Source organism: Dipodomys ordii, unplaced genomic scaffold (assembly GCF_000151885.1).
Source record: "Dipodomys ordii isolate 6190 unplaced genomic scaffold, Dord_2.0 Scaffold8, whole genome shotgun sequence".
NCBI lineage: Eukaryota > Metazoa > Chordata > Mammalia > Rodentia > Heteromyidae > Dipodomys > Dipodomys ordii.
This window is the reverse complement of record NW_012267224.1, coordinates 32,157,616-32,179,121: the sequence shown is the minus strand read 5'-3', so window position 1 is coordinate 32,179,121 and position 21,506 is coordinate 32,157,616. Positions and strand designations below refer to the sequence as shown.

The window sequence follows — 21,506 nt, the reverse complement described above, 5'->3', positions numbered from 1 at the left end:
AAAACAAAAAAACCCAAAAAACCAAAAACAACTACTAGAATCTTCATTACACTATTAAAAGTTAGAAATATAGTTTCACATTTTAATGCTTAATTTAGAAATGCAATTGTAAACTGTCAAAGAAATATTTTTTGATCATCAAGAGTTCTCTCATCATTTCTTTGTGAAGTCATAAATTCAAGGACTGACATCTTTATCACACTGGGCACTTTTAATGGCTAACAAGTTTGGTATTAAAATTTAATCAACCTGCCTATTAAACTTTCATTCAAATAGTTTGGAAATCCTTCACCTTCAGTAAATAGCTAATTAATTCATTAGGAATCTACTTCTATTGATTTATTTTTAATTTAATTTTATTGTTTAGGTGATGTACAGAGGGGTTATAGTTACCTATGTAAGATAGTGAATACGTTTCTTGTCGAACTTGTTATCCTTCTCCTCATTTTTATCCCAACTGTTCCCTCCGCCTCAATCCAGTCCCCTCAAATTGTAAACATAATGTTTTGGAGTATAACTGTTACATTGGTTTGTTCTTTGTCCTTTGTCTCTTCATTTTGTTGTTCCCCTTCCCTTCCCCAATTCAGATAAATGTATATACAAACCCAGAGTAACAAAATCAAATATAGTGACAATGGCGAGGGGTACACAAAAGAAAAAAAAACACATAGTACATTAAAAACAGCAACAACAAAGAAGAACCTCATGTTTCCATGTCTTGGAGTTCATTTCATTTAGCATCATCTTATATGGTCATATGTGCCTAGCTATTGAGCTACTATGTTCCTTTTCTACACTATCCTAGACATATACTAATTATTACAAATGAGGGAAACCATGGGATCTATGTTTCTTTGGGTCTGGCTTACTTCACTTAATATAATAGGGCAATGTCATTCATTCTTTCTGATGGAAACATAGAATTCCTGTGTATATATATATACTACATTTTCTTGATCTATCTGGGTTGGTTCCATATATTATCTATGGTAAATAAAGCTGCAATAAACATTGTTGTTCTGATAGACTTAGTATGGCCTTGTTTGGGGTCATTTGTGTAAATGCCCAAAGTGAGATTGCTGAGTGATAGGGGACTTCAGTAGTCTTTTATTATTATTATTTTATTTATTTTTATTTGATCAGTCCTGGGGTTTGAACTCTGGGCCTGGGCGCTGTCCCTCAGCTCTTCAGCTCAAGGCTAGCACTCTACCACTTGAGCCACAATGCCACTTCCGGTTTTCTGAGTGGTTTATTGGAGATAACGGACTTTCCTGCCTGGGCTGGCTTTGAACAGAAATCGTTAGATCTCAGCCTCCTGAGTAGCTAAGATTACAGGCATGAACCACCTGCCCTTGGCTTATATGTACTCTTTTGAGGAACTGCCATGCTGCTTTCCAGAGTGGTTGAACAAGTTTACACTCCCACCAACAATGCAGTAGGGTTCTTTTCTGTCCACATCCCCTCTAGTATTTGTTGTCATTAGATTTCTTGATTATAACCATTCTAACTGGGATAAGGTGGAATCTCATTGTTGTTTTGATTTGCATTTATTTTATGGCTAGAGAAGTTGAGCATTTCTTCATGTGTCTAGTGGCCATTCTTACTTTCTCTTCAGAGAAGTCTCTCTTTAAGTCTTTAGCCTATTTATTAATGGGGCACTTGTTTCTTTGAGGATTTGTTTTTGGGAGATTTAGTTTCTTGTGTTCTAAATATATTTTAGATATGAGGCCATTGTCTGTTGTATGCCTAGATGACTCATTTGTTTCAAAGTAAAGGCTGGGTGATTGTAAGTTCAATCTAAAATATTTTGAATGTTGAGATGTCGCCTCTAATTTAGTTGGTAGAGTCAGACATTTTAATATTGGAGAAATCTAAGAATCTATGTGTAGCAGTCTCATTACATTGTATATCTCTTGTCCAGACTGGTGAGTTTTTTGTTTTTGTTTTCCCTAAAAATTTAGAAACCACATTGTTGGGTCATATATCAGCTTGCTTTTCCATTCACAACACATCTAATGTGCTACCAAATGTGTTTGGGTCAATTTACCTTCCTTTGAACAGTGTAGATATCTCCCCTTTTGCAAAGCTTCAGTGTTATCAGACTGACAATCTTTGCTAATCAGGTTAAGTGTAAAGTGACAGTCCTACCATTCTTGCACTTTGTTTTTTTTTTTTTTTGGTCCGGTCATGGGGCCTGAACTCTGGGCCTGGGCACGGTCCCTCAGCTCTTCAGCTCAAGGCTAGCGCTCTACCACTTGAGCCACAGAGCCACTTCCAGCTTTTTTCTTTTTGCTTATGTGGTGCTGAGGAATCGAATCCAGGGCCTCAGGCATCCAAGGCAAGTGCTCTACCACTGAGCCACCTTCCCAGCCCCTCTTGCACTTTGTATAAAGAGATGAACTAAAGTTTCAGTAGGCTTCGTCCCCCTTCCCCCACCGTCGCCCCTGATTTCTTTAATAAATAAGTACATTATTTACTTATTGTGAACTGTCTGCTTTTATGTTTTGCCAGCATTTATCCTGGATTGTTAAAAAGTTATTTGCTGATTTGTGGAAAACCTTTACACAATATGTGCACTAACATTTTTTTGCACATATTGTTTCATCTTCCCCCTTTTGTCTCACCTAGTATTCGTAGTTTGGAAATTCTGAGACACGCTTGTCTTTATCTTATAGTTTGTGATCTTTGCTATTTTGTGTTTTAAAACTACTCTGTTCATTTAAGTGCTAAAGTATGCATACTTATATTTACAAAGTCTAGCTTTTCTAAAGCCTTAACTATAAAAGTAGAATTTGGATTTTTTTTAAATGCTCCCCAAATGAAGTATGAATTAAAACCTGGTACTCATGAGAGTACCTTCACTTCAGACAATGCTTATTTTATATCATATGTTCACAAGCAGATTTGTTCTGTTAAACTGAGGATGATTCAGCAAATAAATTATTTTTATTTTTCTAAATCAAACTGATTTACACATCCCTTCAATTTTTCTTTAACTTACCAGTGATTTTCTGGGGCTGTGTTTTATCTTCTAAGAATTTGATGGGTTAACTTGGGAAAAAGCCACATTTCTTAATATGATAAACAACCAAGGAAGTTTATTGTGAAAATCATAAAAGAACTGAACACATAAATGCTGATGTTAAAATAGTATGAGTATGTAACATTAAGCTTCATAAAGTATCAGCCTTTTATAATTCAACAACAACTATTTTAATTGACTATTACATGATTATTGTTAATTACAATTCAGGAATCTATTTTTTTTTTCGAATGAGACTTTTTTCCCTAAGCATCCACTTTTTCACATTTTAATTTTTCATGTAAGAACTGGGTAAGTAGAACATATTTTGCAATAAGTTAAAAATGAAGACTTTACATTGATAACTCTGTAAAAAGGTCTGTAAGCCTTTAATTAAATACTATTATAGTAATAAAAATAATAATTTCTAATCAAATTTCAAATAATTTTGAATTTCAAACTGTGGAATTGACTGTATGAGACTAGATTTAATTTGACAAAATAAAGAGACAAACCTGAAAGCTCAGCATAAGAAGGAACTTCTGTGACTCATTTGAAAGTTACTGGTTTTCAGTTCTGCCTACAATTTAGAGTTAAGAACCTTTGCTCCCATTGACTCAAAATTACTATCCATTTCCTATTGCCACTTGAATGGAGAGTTTATCCTGAACATTATTTGGCCTCTTTGAGTTAGAAAGCAGAATATTAATAACATTAATTATATATTTGGCTGAGCATCTCACTTTTTAAAATATGTACTTATGTTGAATTTCGTTATTAAACTTGATTTCTTAACAGATTTCATTATCTTATTGTATATTATCTGACTCTGTCTTTATTGATGACATGTACAAATGGAAGAAATGCATATGAAAAATGCTCATGTGTCTATCAAGGATATAAAGATAATGGTGGGCCTCCAAAGAAAAGTTTATATGTGCCATAGAATTTTTGTATTCTCATCTTCTTAATGCTTGCTTATAACAAAAAGTTGTTTGTTGCTCTGATTTGTTGAACTTTATGAGTACTATGGGCACATTATTAACTTTTTGCAAATTTCAGCAAGGTGTCAGACTATATTAGTAGTTAGTTCATATATGCAATGTGTAATTTTATGGTCTTTCAGAACAGAAAGGATGTGGATATATTTGTGCATATCAGCAAATTATATTTACTGACATTAATAAAGTACATAAGTGAATATGCACATCTACTCTGGTAGATTAAATTTATATAAATAATTAATCACCCAAACATGACTTACATTTTTCATTTTCATTTCTTTTTAAAAACATAAAAACAAAATATATAAAGAACTTTGAATATTAATAAGTTAGCAGGTGATTTATTGTTTAGTTTGCTCTGCTTTATTGACTGACTAACTGATGAGGAAAGACAACAGGGACTGAAAAGACATGAGTTAAAAACAGGTCTAGTCCAGTCTCTGCTCCATTATATAATACATAATCAGTTGACTGTCTGAATGACACTAGCATTCTCTAAGCTCATGAAGGGCAGGACAGTGTTTGAATGAAAATAAAACATTGTTTATATCATTATCTAAGGAAGGAAAATAGCTATCTAGCCTTTAATTCTTAGATAGTAAAATATGCTTTTCCATCAAAAGTAGAAATTACAAAAAGGTAGATGAAATTTGCATTTCATTTCTAATTTAAAAGGGACAACTGGCTTTATTTGTTTACCCTTGTTGCTAGCCTCAAGGACAGCATCATCTTAGGTAAATTATAATTTGTTTTACTTGGCATTTAGGTTACTACCTCATACTTCCCATCTATTTCTGGAGCATAGAAAGAAGAAACCTTAGGTAGTGAATGATGAATTTTATTATCTGCCTGAGAACACCTCAAGGATACATTTTCATTCGATCAAAAATATAAGTAAGCCTCTGAATAAAATAACAAATAGTTCTTGCTACATTCCAGGAACCATTGTTAACGATTCACATATATTATCTATTCCTTTCAAATAACTTAAGTGGATATTATTAATGTCTCAATTGCGTAGAACTCGAGTAATTAAGCAATTTCCCAAGGGGGTCGCTAATTAAAGTTCAGCATCAAGCTGCATGCAGTGGTTCACTCCTGCAAACCCAGCTATTTGGTCAGTAGAGATCTGGAGGATTGCCACTAGAGACCACCCAAGACAAAAAGTGAGGCCACCCATGGTGGTATGCACCTGTGGTCTCAGCTACGGAGGAGGTGCAAATTAGAGATTCATTATCTAGAGCGATCTTCACCAAAACCTGAAACTCTATTCAGAAAAAATGACTAAAGCAAAATGGACTGGGAACATGGCTCAAGTGATAGAGCATCTGCTTGACAAGTGCAAACCCTGAGTTCAAGCCTCAATACCACACAAAATAAAAGAAAAACAAACCAACCAAAAAAAACTCTCAATGTTCATTCCTAGAACTATTATGCAAAACTACAAGTAAAGTGCAAATGTCTACTTGCAAATGTCTCCTTCTTGACAGAAACTTTCTCTTTGGACCAACTGTTAGCATTATGTCCACCTTTAGTCCTCAGCTCCACCCATACCTGAGCTCTTCCTTGCCCTGGAGTTCCTGCCCTAAAGCTGGCCACTTCCTCTCTCCTCCCAGACCCACCTGAGCACCCACCTACTTCACTTCCTGCCTAGGAGACCCTCCTGCTACTACCTGGATAGGGGCGGGTGTCAGTGCTCCTTCTCCTGGGAAGTATGGCCCCTCTAATAAACATTATAATAATCTTTCATGTGTGCCTGTTTGCCTCAGGGTGGTCCCCTGGAATGGACATGAAGGATCCTTTCACCAACAACATTAGTTAAAGGTAAGGTCACTTTTTAGTACGTATTTGTGTTACTACCTGGGAACTGAAACATACCCTGAAAAAAATTATGAAAATAAATACACCTTGACAGGTAGGTGCTGGTAGCTCACACCCGTAATCCTAGCTACTCAAGAGGCTGAGATTTGAGAATTACAGTTCAAAGTCAGCCCAGGCAGAACAGTCTATGAGATTATTATCTCCAATTTAGCATCAGAAAACCAGAAGTGCAGTGTGGCTCAAAGTGGTAGAGTGCTAGTCTTGAGCAAAGAGTTCAAGGACAGCACCCAGTCCTGGAGTTCAAGCCCCATGACTACCACCAGCAACACAAAAAGGAAAAGAAAAGAAAAGAAATACACTAGCATCATCTTACTATTCACACAAGTTTACTAGGAATGTTTGGGGAGATTCACACAACTCTGAACCTCTAAACCTTGCAGAATCAATTTACAGTATTAAAATATAATTGGTACACATCTAAAATTGCTCTTCTGACACAGAAGAGCTAAGTATGGCTTAAATAACTATAGCTGTTACCTACCTAAGGAATTGGGTTACTTTAACTTGTTGCCAAAATAGAGAATGGGCAGTTAAAGAGAAAAAAACAAACAAAAGCGAAAGTAAACAAACAAAAAATCCTTTGTTGTAGCTAACCAAATCATTGCTCCCAGACATGCCCTTTTACTAATTTAGAAGGAGTATGGTTTTTCACTGTAAGTCCAAGCTGGGATGAGATTTGTGATACCTTTTTGGAATTCACCAAAAGATACTTTGTTGACAAAATCTACTTAGCAAAACTTGATTGTGAACTAGATTACTGGCCTTATTATCTCTAAGTAAATAAAAAGAAAATCGGAAATGCAATAAGACTATTTATAATGAGATAAAATCTAATTTCAGAATACATTTTAATTTATATTTAGAAAATAAATGAAAATGTCCAGTAGTTAACTGAAGTGCTTGAGAAGTTTCTCAGTAAACACTACATTTTTGTTTTTTGGATCAAACTCAAGCTTTAGAGACATTTTTTTAAAATTTAAATTGTTGGAGATAACATTTGACTTAGATTCCTATATAACCCTGGAAGAGGCCAGCTGAGCATGGGCTAAATTTTCAAGACATGTACATACTAGTTAATATTGAGGGAATCAATGAGAAAATCCTTTTACAGACCTACAATTTTGTGAACACCTGAGTTTGGATAAGCATGAACTCAGCTTTATGTATTCAGCTATCAGTGTACACCTCTGGTAAAGTTCCCTCTACCTATATAGATGGGCATCCATGGTGTTAACTTGACAGCATTTCAGGTTCCAAGGAATTCTGGATTTGTCTGACTATATAAAACTGCACCCAAGGTGCAGTCTTCCTAAGAAGGAAAATAAATATAGGACCATTTTAAGAAATATCTTCATAGATACAGATATTAAAACATTCTAGATTAAGTAGAGCCTTTCAAAGATATAGAGGGACTGAACAATAAACTCTCAAGTAGAATATATATGAAGTTCTAAATAATTTAATGAGTTGTTAATAAATCTTCTAGAGTTTCACATGATACCAAGGAATAAAATCACAGTGGTTGTCTGGTTTATTATAGTCCATAAAAAAATTATCTGATCTATATGATACCAGAAGTTGGTTAAGAACAGAGCATAAAGGATATGATTAAAATTTTAAAAAAAACTTTAAAAGTCATTCTGCACTACATAGTTGATCTTTAATTCTTAAAAAATCCTCAAGATGATCATGATAGATTCTTGTTTGGAAGAATGGATGATAAGACATGGAATTTAAAACAATAATCTTGTGTATTGGAAAGTGATATGAGGAATAAAGAAAATCAAACTTTAAATAGAACAGATTTCAGACAACAGCTTATAGTTTTCAAGGGTCCTCCTTAATTTAAAGACAAAATAAGAGGTTTAACATATCGAATTTAGAAAGAAAGAAATGGAGTTAGAATTAAAAAAAAATCTGGCTGTAACTAAGGATGAATGGGAAGTTAAAGTGCATAAAAAATGAAAAGATGTAGTGTCCAAGATTTTCACTGTAACAGTAGATAATATAGTCTTTCAAATAACAGAAGTGAATAATTTATGTGGTTGAGGTGACTGAAGTGTTTATCTGGAAAGATGAATCTCAGATGTCACCTACCTAAATATGATACACACGCCTGAATGCAGGGAAGATAGGACCCTGGGGAGCAAGACAAGATTAGAGAAGGAGGTTAAAGACTATCTTTCAAGAACTAATATGAAGAAATAAAATTTTAAAGTATTCTAATCATCTCAGATATAAACTAATGAGAGAAAAAATAAAACTAGGAAATTCTGACTTGGGTCAGGTAGGGAGGCAGGAAATGAATACAGGAAGTGAAGATCATTCTGATTTCTAGCAACTATGGAGTCACTAAGTAAGTATATATTTTGGTGGAAAAGGACCCTGACTGCACCTTCCGCAGATTACACACTCAATTTAATTTCTTCCCCAGAGATGTCATTAAAATAACTTGTGCTATATTACTCACAATATTATAGCCCTCATTTGATAACTTTAATACAGTTCCTTTAAAATTGAGGATCTTGTACATGGGTCTGACAAATTAAAATATTATCAGTTTCTTTAAATATGTTTCAACTGGCCCATTATCACCTTAATTCTAAGTTGTTGAAATTCTTGAGAAGGCAAAAAGGAGCTAAATACAAATATTATATAATGTACTTGAGTTTTCAGAGCACAAACATTTTGCAGTTAAAGCAGTTTTTATTAAAGTTAGATACTTACTGTATTTATGTCAATACTGATAACAATACTAGTCAAAAAAATCTAAAATATTGAGTCTTTCCTCATGATACTCAGGGTACCAGTTATATTATCTTATCTTTTAATGTGATTAAATTCAAGGTTCTTCTGACACAAATCCTGTTGACTAGGATAGTTTTCTTTTTGGAACAAGATGCAAATTTTCTATGTATTGGATTAAAGAATAAAAAGATATTAGTCACTTTGGAAGCAAATTAGTTCTAAGACTATTAAGGCCTTTGGAAATTAAGGTAAAGTAGAATGTAGATATTTACATACATTTACAATCAACATGAAAATTAAGTTGAAAAATAGAATACTAGAGAAGTTTGTCTAGATCATTTAACACATAATAGCAAATTAATAATAAAAGAAAAGAAGTAGACTGCTGTTTTATTTTAATGTATTGTCCTCATATTATAGGGTTATTCTCCCCTACTATACTTGATTAAGAAAATGAAGTAGAAGATTTAAAATAATTACTAGATTATAGTTATTACATTATTGTCCCAAATAACATACAAAGCTCAGTACAAAGATGATAAGACACAGATCCCTATATCAAATTCAATTCAATCTGTTTTGTATATAAATGTACACTGACACCTATTTTAGTTCAATTGAGACCACCAACTTATGAATATTTCCTAATAACAAGCCAGAATTCTTTTTCCATGTAAAGGTACATGTAACAGAAAGCTGATAGAAAGAGGCTGAAAACAGACTTAATACTTTCATTTATAGGTTAAAAAACAACAACATTGATACTTAAAATAAGTTCATGAAAATACAACCTTTCCAGGTAAACCTTTAATCGATGTTTCCCAACACTGAATCCACAAACTGCACCTAGTAAATTTAACTGTAGTGAATTTGAGAAATTGACTTATCTTTCAGAGAGAGAGAGAGAGAGAAAGAGAAAGAGAGAATATCTACTGTAAACAAAACTGTAGATTAAGTGAATTTCATTTCAAGTATAAAGAATGTCCAGGGAGCATTTGACTACAAGTACATACCCACAAAGATTCTCAATGTATATAAAGGCACTTTTTTCCCCCTGGATTGTTGAATGTCTTATATTATCTGGATAAGTCTTTTAGATGTTAAGATTAGATTTAATTTTTCCCTATGTACACAGGTTGTCTTAAGTATGTATTAGACAGAATATTTTTACTCTCATAAAGACTGTGAAATCGTTTTTTACTTTGGAAAATGTGGAAGCTTACAATGCTTACAGACTCTGTAACTGGCCGTTTTCACTACTTTCAATGAGGCCTGACAGCTCACCAGTTTATAGCCGTGACAGATGATTAGAAAAAGTTTTGCATTTTCTAACTTCTTTCAGAAAAGATTTCCTAAAAATTCAGGATAGTTTAAAAACCGTCTATGAATAATGGAACACATTGCTACACTCAACCAGGTTTTATATCCTTGCAATATTTCTTTCACATGGTTCAGAATGTGCAAGCAAAGCAATGTATTGAAGAACTTCTTAAAACAATCAGGAGAATAAAACATATGAAAAATCCTTTGTAATTACCTCTGTTGAGTGAGGCTGAACTGTTGATATCCCCAGTAATAAAGGAGGACTCTGACTGCTTTCGAACCGTGTCATTCCACATCCTACGAATTCGGCTCTGAGTAGGGAAAGAAAAAGAACAGAAGCAAACTCATGAAGCTATGGGTTTCATAAAAACTGTTTTTTGGAGATATTTCAGTGTGTGTGTCACAGGCATGTGAGACTTCTTTCTAGTATGTAAATAAAATTTTTTCCATGTTTGCAATATAGTCCTATGAAAACTATATGAATGAAGTATATCTGGAATAATATATGATATATATGATAATATAAATAATACACTATATATCTTGATATATATTGTAATATATATCATGACATATAATAATATATCATTATATATTATATACTATACATGACATGCTATGCATCATAATACCTAATGTATGTCATGATATACATTATATAGCCCATAATATATAATATATTGTGATATATAATGATGCATATAAGAAGTAATATTAATGACACTTAATTCACATGAGGTGTAGCTGTAAATATCTATACTGCAGATGATTATATGAAAAGAGAATACATATATGGTCGTATACATTAGACAGAATTAGCAAATTTCAGTTACCAAGATAAAACAAATTATTTCCATTGTAAGTTATTAGAATGAAAATGTTTAAGTATAATTTACATTGTTAGTTTTACTAATAAAAGTTTTAGTTGAAGAACCTTGCAAGAGTAATTTTTGTAAGAAAAAAACATTGAGTGGTGTTAAAATGCTTCTGTACTTGTTTTCCATGAGGTCTAGAAAAAATTCTGTAATTTTAGAGGTTGCTATCAAGTTTTCTTTGTTTTGATGGGGATAAACTTAGCTATTTCAGCTCCATTCATTGATTAATAGTGGAAATTTTTATAGATAAATGAAGCTCCTTCCATCATTATTTATATATTTAAATTTCTAGGTGGAAGAAATTCAACAAAATATTACTTTATATTTCTGTTTGGGATGGTTTTCTTTCTGGGTTAATCTGTTTGTCCACTTTATTAACTTAGTAAGTAAAAATTGTGAGTCTCAGCTCACTCCTGTAATTTTTCCAACTCAGAAGGCTGATATCTGAGGGCTGGTTTAAAGCCAGTTCAGGCAGTAAAGTCTGTGGGACTCATATCTCCAATTAACCATAAAACAAAGCTAATAATGGTGGTAGCCTTGAAAACAAATAAGGAAGGGATAGCACACAGGCCCTGGGCTTCAGCCCAGCCCTGGCAACAGAAAAAAAATTTAAAAAAAGTAAAAAAGAAGAGAGAGACAGAGACAGAGAAAGAGAGAAAGACAATGAAAGAAAACAAAGGAAGGAAGGAAGCAGGAAGGAAGGAAGGAAGGAAAGAAGGAAGGAAGGAAGGTCTCAGAAACTATTTTCTGATGCTTACTGCAGTATTCAGCAAGAAATAATTGCAAAACAAAACTGAAGAGACACTGATTGACTACGGAGGGGCTATGTAACAACAAAAAAAAACATGTTGTACATGTTCTGTTTCCTAGGGGGGATATTAGGTGGATAGATGCTTTATTATTATTTATCATAATTAGTAATTATTTAATATTAATGTTTATAATTTCCCATATGTTAAATTCTTTTAAAGATATTATAATATAATAAAACAAAAAATACATTTATGAAGTCAGTAAGCTGAATGGAAGCTACATGACAGAATTCTTACATGTGGGTCAAATTGGGAAGGACAATCTTTCATCTCATAGAGCTGAGTGCTTGTGACTCACACCTGTATAGTAATCCTAGCTACTCAGAAGGCTGAGATTTAGGGATTGCAGTTTGAAGCCAGCACAGGCAGGGAAGTACAGGACACTCTTATCTGCAATTAATCCCCAGAAAACTGGAAGTGGAGCTCTGGCTCAAAGTGGGAGAGTGCCAGCTTTGAATGAAGAAAATCAGAGACGGAGCTTAGGCCACAAGGTTAAGCCCCACAAGGATATTTTAAACACACACACACACACACACACACACACACACACGCACACACACACACACACACGCACACACACACACGCACGCACGCACGCACGTGCACACACACACACTCACCACTATACATACGTATATAAAATTCTTCAACTTCTAACTTATCCAACTGGTTTTCTAGAGTAAACAAAGCAGAACCTAAGAGCCAGCTAGGGTAATCTCAGCTACCCTGGAGGTACAGATTGGGAGGATGGTGGTTTAAAGCCAGTCTGTGCAAAAAATTATCAAGCCCTCATCTCAATCAATGAACCAGGCCTGATGGGATTCACCTGTGATCCTAACCCCTTACAAAAAGGATGAGATTCTATCAAGGGAAAGGTTGGGAGGGAAAAAAGTGGGAGAAAGTGAGGGGGCAGGGAGTAACACTGATCAACAAGAAATGTACTCGTTACCTGACTTATGTAACTGTAACCGCACTGTACATCACCTTTACAGTACAATTTAAATAGCAATTTAAAAAAAGAAAAAGAAAAGGCTACGGGCATGGCTCAGGTGGTAGAGATCTTCATTTGGAAGCATGATGTCCTGAGTTCAAACACAGTACTGTAAAAATAAAATATCTAAATTTACATCCGCCTAGAAATATTTTAGGATCTATGGTTTGTCTTTTCCTTTGCTTCCTCTCTCCTTTTCTCTCATAATGTTATTACTCTCCCAACCATCTCCCCCCAAATTCCACTAGCCCAATAAATCTCACTATCCCTGAAACTGCACGCTCTCCTCTGCTTCAAGGTCTGGGCACTATTTTCTGGCCTAACATTGCCTCTTCCTGAACATCTTTTCCTCCTCTTATTTAAAATAATGTCATTTAAAAAATAAATTAAATAATGTCATTTAGATGTTAGTATTTTTTTTTAAATCACCTCCAATGGCAATCTTTCTCCAGGACTTAGTCCTGGTGGTCACCTTGAGATTTCATATCTGTGTATTTTGCTATAGCACAGTCTGCTATTTTCTTTTGGTTTGTTTGTGGATTTTTTTTTTTTTAATCTCTCAACACTAGCGTGAAACTCCAGGCCACTAGAGAAGTCCTCTAATAACCATCACTTGTCCTTAGAGCTTGGAAGAAGATGACATCCCAAAGAAACCACTCTATTTCTAAATAACAAAATTACATACATGGGGTTAGATATTTTAGAATCTTTTGGTATGAAAAACTACATTCATATCCCTCAATTTTGCTCTTCCATGAGTGAGTACTTGAGTTTTTGTTTATGCAAGGTCACAATTATTATGTAATATATTTATTCAGTACTTAATGTATTTATTTAGTACTTACTATACTTATTCACAGTACTTAAGTCATTGTAACTTCATACAAGGTTATATTGTCATAATTACTTAAAATTAACACTATATTATGTACAACAAGAAAATGAATGTTCTTCAAGAAAATTGTGATGTCACAAGTAGAAAGCTAAAGAAAATTATGACACAGCTTTAAAAATATAGATGTGAAATTGACAGCACTACTTATAATTTCTTCTAAGTGGTTTTCCATGTAATGGTTTAATTACCCTAAAAACTTAATAAATCAATATTATTACCACTGTTTAAAAATATAGAAAGTCAATAACTAAAAATTTTACTCTGGCCAAGCACAGGGGCACACACTTATAATCCCAGCATTCAAGAGGCAGACACAGGAGAATGAGTTTGAGGACAGCCTAGTCTATATATTAAGATCCTATGTCAAAAATAAACAAACAAAAAATAACATAAAAGAAATAGCAAAGCCAGAAATGGAGCTGTGTCTCAAGTGGTAGAGCACTAATGTTAAGCATAAAAGCTCAAGGCCCTGAGTTCAAGTCTCAAGATTGGCACAAAAACAAACAAAAAATGAGACAATAACTGAAATCTTTATTGTGTGTCACAGCTGCTGCATGATAATGCTAAGATTAAAACAAAAAAAACACCTTCCTATAAAATTTATCATTATTTTATCATATTATGAATAATAGTGTAATTTTCTGTGACAAATAATTCTATCAATTCTTTATGTTGACTATATACATTATCTATGTGATAATCATTATACTGAACATGTATATATATATATATATATATATACACCCACACACACATACCTATGTACATACATACATACACATATATGTGTTATTACTTTCTTTGGATTTTAGGCTATGTGGGAAATGTCATTCTTCACTTGCCATACTCAGCTATAAACCATCTGAAGCCACTAATTATTATGCGAACAGACACTCTGTCTCCTATATTTATAAGATTTTTGGTTCTTTGAAGGTTTTGTAGAATTATTCCCAAGCTAGTCAACCAAAACAACAAGTACCAAATATGGTAGAGATCTGAGTTAGAACATTGCCGATCATCACACCACAGCAACTTAGAACAGACTACATGTAAGAGATGGGTAGGATAAGAGATGACACAGGTTTACCTGTGAGCCTGTGGAGTAGCGTCCAGGAGTTCGAGAGCCAGATGTTTTCCCTGAGCCAATGGAGCTCTCTGTACTTTTGCCACTACAGCAATGCGTGCGCAGACATTTCCCATACTCTTTTCGTACCTAGTCAATTAAATATTAATCTCTGTTAGAAAGATACTCCAGTTAGCCAGGAAATAAGATACACTTTTTGTACTCTAGGTGAGTTTTAGTTTGGGGTACTATAAGGATTTCCTTATCCTACAACTGCAAAAAAAAGTCTGTTCACTAGACAGATTGGGAGAAAAATGATCAATATTGTCAAGTTTGAAATTTTGCATGAGTCTCTTCACATCACTGTCATTATTGTCAGTAGCATCATAGCGATATTGTCTCTTAGTTCAAAGAACATAGGCTTATGATAATTTCAAGACATATGTTCAGCTTCATAAATTCTATATTAAGTACTCTATTGGTACAAAGGTATTGTAGCTATTGTTCTGTAGGCAGAAGTTTAATTAGAACATTAGCTTCTGAGATGCAGAAGGTGGGTTAAGGAAAAGAACAGAGGAAGATAAAAGAGAATATTTAAACACAGAAAGGGAGAATAAGATGAGTTAAAAATCTTTTAAGTTTTTGTTCTCTTGACCTTATTCACTTAAAAAGTGAGATTTACAAATTTATTTTTTTATTGTAAAGATAATGTACAGAGGGTTACAGTTACATGAGTAAGGTAATGAGTACACTTCCTATTGAGCATTGTTACCCCCTCCATTGTTTTCCCCCTACCATCCCTTCCTTCCCTACCTTCCCAGAAGATTTACAAATTTAATCAGCTCAAAATATTTTTACAAAAAGATTCTAGTCAATAATTGTGGGAAAAATACAACTACCTTATTGTAGATTCAAATTCTTCAACTGGGTTTTAGGATAAAATTATACGGTTAAAAATGAGATTAACATCTAACAACTTTAAATTGTGTATTGAAGCAGGAAAACACATCAACCATTTTGAGGGAAAGTTTTATCATTGCCTGCTTAATTGAAACTTTACTAATACCTATCTATGGAACAAGCCCTACAAACATAAAAAGGTAACATGTCCAAGTAACAGCCCCACTATGAACAACAACAACAGAGATAACATAAAATGCTAGTTACATATTATTTTTAGTTCCTTATTTTATTTTATCTGACTTCATATTTTGTAACAATGTTGTTATATTCTATTTACTTTCATTTTAAAAGAAAATTATAAATATGTGCTTTTAAGGTATTATTTAGATTCAAAACAGTATACACTCATTTTGTGAAGAGCTCACACTGATTAAATGCTTTATATATATATGTATGTATATATATATATATATATATTTTTTTTTTTTTTTTGTCGGTCATGGGGCTTGAACTCTGGGCTTGGGTGCTAGCTATCCTTGCGCTCTTCAGCTCAAGGTGAGCATTCTACCACTTGAGCCACAACACCACTTCCGGTTTTCTAGTGGGTTAATTGGAGATAAGAGTCTCACGGATTTTTCTACCCCAGCTGGCTTTGAACCATGATCCTCAGAGCTCAGCCTCCTCAGTAGCTAGGATTACAGGCATGAGCCACCGGTGCCCAGCTATATTTTATTTTTTAACTAAGCTTTCATTTTGAAAATACTGTACAGAGGGGTTACAGTTACATGAGCAAGGTAATGAGTACATTTCTTATCCAGCATTGTTGCCTCAATGATGGATGGCTGGGATGTAGCAAAGAAGTAGAGCTGTCATTTGCTTAACATGGACCCTGCATCCTCTCCTCCAAAGTAAAAACAAACAAACAAACAAAAAACATAGTAATAATATAGCAATGACTAGATGATTGAAATGACCAGGGAAGAGGACCAGTGGGAGTAGAGAGAGAAACCAAGCAAGGTTTAGTAAAGATGAGTTATAAGAACAACTTCAAAAGAGAAGTTGGAATGATTCCAATGTTTATGTGATGAAGTTGAAAAGAAAATGGCCAAGAGAGAAAAATTCATTCTTGGTGGAGAAATACAGGGTAAGCAAGTAGAATTATGGTATTCTAGCCCTTAACTTCTTTACCCATTCTGGATTATCCAACATATATACATTTCTCATGATCTATTTTTTTTAACCCATTATCTTCAATGCTGCATATATCAATACTTAGAAATGTAGATACTTATTTTTATTCAATCATTACATAGCGATACTTTTTTCATTAAAAAATCTTTAAAATATTTTTGTATGCTTATGAGGGGTGTGTGTGCACACGTGTGAGTGTGTGTGCGTGTGTGCGTGCGTGCATGTGTGTGTGTGTGTGTGTGTGTGTGTGTGTGTGTAGGAGGGTAGAGTGAAGAACCATCTAATTTTTAGTCATTTCTTGTATGAAGTTGTGCAATGTAAGTTCCTCAAAATAACTCTAGGGCATAATTACTAGTCTTATTTTACAGATAAGGCCACTGAAATGATTAAACAGTGAAAGCAAACTGACTAAAAAGGTTAAGCAATGTGCTTTATATGGGAAAATAGGAAACTCATGGTGGTCTGTAATCACAAAGGTCTTTCTGAGATGCCATCTCTAACATTAATGCATCATCAATTCATACACTACATATTACTAGTACTATTATTAAAGTGGTCTCCTCCATATCTAAAAAGAAGGATAAATGTTTTAATTAGAAATCAGGAAGGCTTAAAATAATCTCCAAACGAAAATAAGCTTTTCTGACAACAACTAGATAATTTGTAACATTTCTAAGACCCTAATCTTGGATTGTAACTGAAGCTTCTTCTTGTTTGTTTGCTTTTTCCAGTGTACCCTGAAAATGATTGTCTTTTGTAATGATGTGATTTAAACTTTCACCGATATTTACAAAAATCTTGTAGTACTAAGAGAGAAAAGAAAAGAGCAAGAGAACCACATTTCTCCTTGCTACAACAGAAGCAATACTGAAAGGGCCACAGGAATTCATCATGAGCTATTTGCATTTTCTAACCGAGATTGAATGTGCTGAACTGATTTCATAAACAACCATCAAATCAAGAAATCTGGGGATGCCTGTTTCCACATTAACAACATTGCTAACTGATTCATTACACTGACTTTATTTTGCTGTGTTCTGATTTGAAATGGTAAGCATATGTCAAACAGAATAAAGGGAAAGAACATGAACCATGTCCATAAAACATTTTTTTCTGTAGATGATAATAAGGAAATTCTTTGATTGCTCAATCACTTACATACTCTAATCTGTTTCACATGATCCTCCATCTTAATTATTCCAATCACAAAATGATGTCATATCCCAGTATGTGTTGTTTTAGACTGTAGCAGACATGGAAGAATATATGCCTAGCTAATAGAACATTTCTTTCGTTTTCTCACTTTTAAAGTAAAATACCCTGGGAGGCTCCAAGAGCATATTGAATAGTAATCGCAAAGATGAAACCTCTAGTAACCAGTGCAAAAACTGGGGACAGAACCATGTAATCCATACTTAGAAAAGTACTGTCATCACCAGATTATTGATTGTTGTTAATCAGTTGACTCAACCAAAAAATAGCCTTTAATTTTTAATTAAAATATCTAAGCAACTACATATGCAGGATCTATGAACAAAATTATGGCACATGGCTTTAAAAGAAAAAAAAAGAAAAACCTTCAAGACTATTTCTACAGCTGTAAGGACAGATAGTCCATCATTTTTGGTTGAAAAAAAAAACTCAGTAATCACCCATGAGTTTTTTTTTTTTTGGGGGGGGGGTCCGGTCGTGGGGCCTGAACTCTGGGCATGGGCGCTATCCCTCAGCTCTTCAGCTCAAGGCTAGCGCTCTACCACTTGAGCCACAGCGCCACTTCCGGCTTTTTTCTTTTTGCTTATGTGGTGCTGAGGAATCGAACTCAGGGCCTCATGCATGCAAGGCAAGCACTCTACCACTGAGCCACCTTCCCAGCCCCTCACCCATGCGTTTTTATATTTTCTGTTGTAGGGTCATATTCTTGACACTAGAAAAAAATACCATCAAATTTAAAAAATCAAAACTGTAGAAGGGATGGAAGGGGAGTATGTATAACATGTACGATACAAGGACAGTATATCTGATTTACAATTCACTATATTTTAAAATATTATCTGATCACTACAGTGAAGTCCCTTATTTTCATGGACAAATGCCACCAATATTTTAATCCCTTAGCTTTATGCCCATTTTTGTCTGCACATAGTTCTCTTGAGAATCCTATGTTGTTTTTTCTTTTCAAATCTAGGCATCTTTCCAAATAATCTCTGATTCTCTGAAGTTTTTTGTTTTGTTTTGTTTTTCTACAATGCTGACCATTATATCTTGATTTTTTTTCTGGTCTTTAATTGGGTATTTTGCTGTTTTTTTTTTTGATTCCCATTTTATTTTCCTGACAACTATTTTCTTTCTATCTCTCTTCTCAGCTTTTTAAATATCTCATGTTCTTTAACCTCATCAAGTGTAGTAGATTGCTAGCTGGTGAATATGTCCAATCTCTCTATTTTCTTGGGCAAAATGCTAAGCTATGTCCCAGTTTCCTTTCCAGTTTAGTTGCTTCTATCACTAGGAACTGAATAGGAGCCTGCCCAGTGGTTCCCACAAGATCCAGTATTTGTTTCACAGACTGCCTGCTGGATACCAAGACCAATGATGACCACAAAATCAGGCACTGGAATTGAGTAACTCTTTACTAGCTTGGATTTCCCCCTAATAGAAGTCAATATGTAGTAAATAAACATATGCTGAGGTGACCTCTCCAATTTGGGAAGCATAAACATTATTTGGGAAAGTACACCTGCTATATTATAACCTTTTACTAGGGTAAATTTATCCCACTAGATTAAAATCTATCCATTCAAATACAATCTTTTCTGCAATCTTTTATAGACCTGATTGTTATTCTTTTAGCTTGTATTGTGACTATTGCATTACATTTTATATTGCTACCTACAAGTGAAACAGAATAAAATTTTGCTTTATTCTTGTTCCATCTTAAGAAGTAGACTAAGCATTGTTCTCAAGTTATTTTAATATTGATTTATTTTATAAAAAATTCTAGTGTTAGACACCTTTTGCTTCATTTTCTTATTTTCCAAAGCAAATTATAAGTATGTTATTCTAAGAATTTATGTTTTTTGCATTTTGCCACTTCATTTCCTGAGTCACCTCTTTCAATATTTCATAATTATCTTCATCACCTCTATGTCACACATGAGGAGATTGGGACAAAGGAGGTTAATTAACTTGCTCCAAATCACATAAGCTTTTAAGTGGAGGAAGTGAAATTCAAATTCATGAAATCTGGCTAAAAGGCCTAAGTGATCAGAGCTACAGAGACCACATTTTTTAATAGAGTTGAAAAGAGTAATGTAATAAAAATCAATCTGAGGGGGAAAAAAGCAATAAAAATATTTGTTTGCTAAAATTTGCTTTTAAAAGTATACGAGGAAACTTATACAATATAAAAATTAAGAACATAATTCTAATCATTCAAGTCATAATTTCTAATGGAGCTGCTTTTAAAGGAAAGAGTAGAACATTCTTCATTCAAAAAATATACACTAACTGAAAAATGTATATTATCCTACCATAAAATATCTGTATTTTTCCTTCCATGAAACCTAGCTCTTAGCGATGGGTGAAAATACTCCTTGTGGTTTTCCAAATGATACAATGTTTTTATTTTTTTCTTTTATTTGAATACTCTCACCAGCTATTTCATTCTTAATTTGTATCTGTTTCATCTTTAGAAGTATAAACAAATGTTTATTTCTTGAGACAAACATAGCAAGAATAGTATTTTGTTAGAATATATTAGAGTTCCTTTGCCATGAAATTGAGATTATGTAAAGAATATGGTACAATTTTCACAAAATTGGTGTCATTTAATGTTTAAGAGAGAATTCTCACTTACCTTCTTCTGTAGGACACAATGGAAAATGAATATAAACATTCCCTGTAGAGAATTGAAAATGGTGAAGAGATATGCCATGATGACTGTGCTTTCATTAATATACATGAGTCCAAAGGCCCAGGTCAAGCCCAACAGGCAGAGAAGAGCTATTGCACCTATAACCCATGATCTGTGGAAAGAAGAGAAAATGAAAGGTGATCAAATACTTGGTCTTGAATTAACCCAACTATATCATATCAACAATACTGACACTGAAAAAAATGTTATGGCAAGTTTTATTGACAGAAAATGTAACACAAGTGGCATAAGTACTTTAAGATTTTAATGGGAACTACAAGTTTCCAAGCTTGAAGAAATATACGTGAATGAAAATGTTATGAACACAGAAATTCATTTAAGCAAAAGCAGATTTGTGCCATAAATTATTCATGTATTTGTAATGCATATGCAAATGGTATGGAGATGTAATTATGGTGAATGGCAAGGGGGAAAATACTTTGAAGTTATGTTAATCCTTACCAGACTCATTGGTATGATAATATTTATTTCATCGGACTTCCTACTTTACAGCTTCATCTGATACACTTAAACCACATTTTCTCAAATTTTTATAAACATTGTAGTAGATGATAAAATAACAAAACCCTAACTCTTGTTGAAGGGACTAGTATTAAGAGTACATGTATGAGGCTAGCATGTGCTGTGTGTGATTTTATAGTAATCTACTTAGTGTAATCTACAGTCAATGTAAAAGAAAAAAAATTACTCTACTGGAATTACCCAGTCCTCCACCTTTAGATGATTGTCTTTTAGGGTATGTTGGACTAGGTTTTGGAAATCCAGCATTTGGCAGTTTTGCTGAAAGAAGATTAAAGATTCAAGGTAACTTCATCTCTGAAGTAGCCATACATTCATTCAAGGGAGAGGATGAAGCTGAGAATGGGG

General features: G+C 33.8%; 1 protein-coding gene across 1 annotated transcript in view; it reads right to left on the bottom strand.

The window, feature by feature from the left end:
* Adgrl3 (adhesion G protein-coupled receptor L3) overlaps positions 1-21,506 on the bottom strand; it is a 444,648-nt gene that overhangs the window by 16,891 nt on the left and 406,251 nt on the right. The window contains exons 21-23 of the mRNA XM_013009168.1: positions 20,562-20,730; positions 14,639-14,764; positions 10,193-10,289 (exon numbers count right to left, since the gene is read on the bottom strand). Coding sequence (XP_012864622.1) covers positions 10,193-10,289; positions 14,639-14,764; positions 20,562-20,730 — 392 coding nt within the window. The remainder of the gene's footprint in view (positions 1-10,192; positions 10,290-14,638; positions 14,765-20,561; positions 20,731-21,506) is intronic.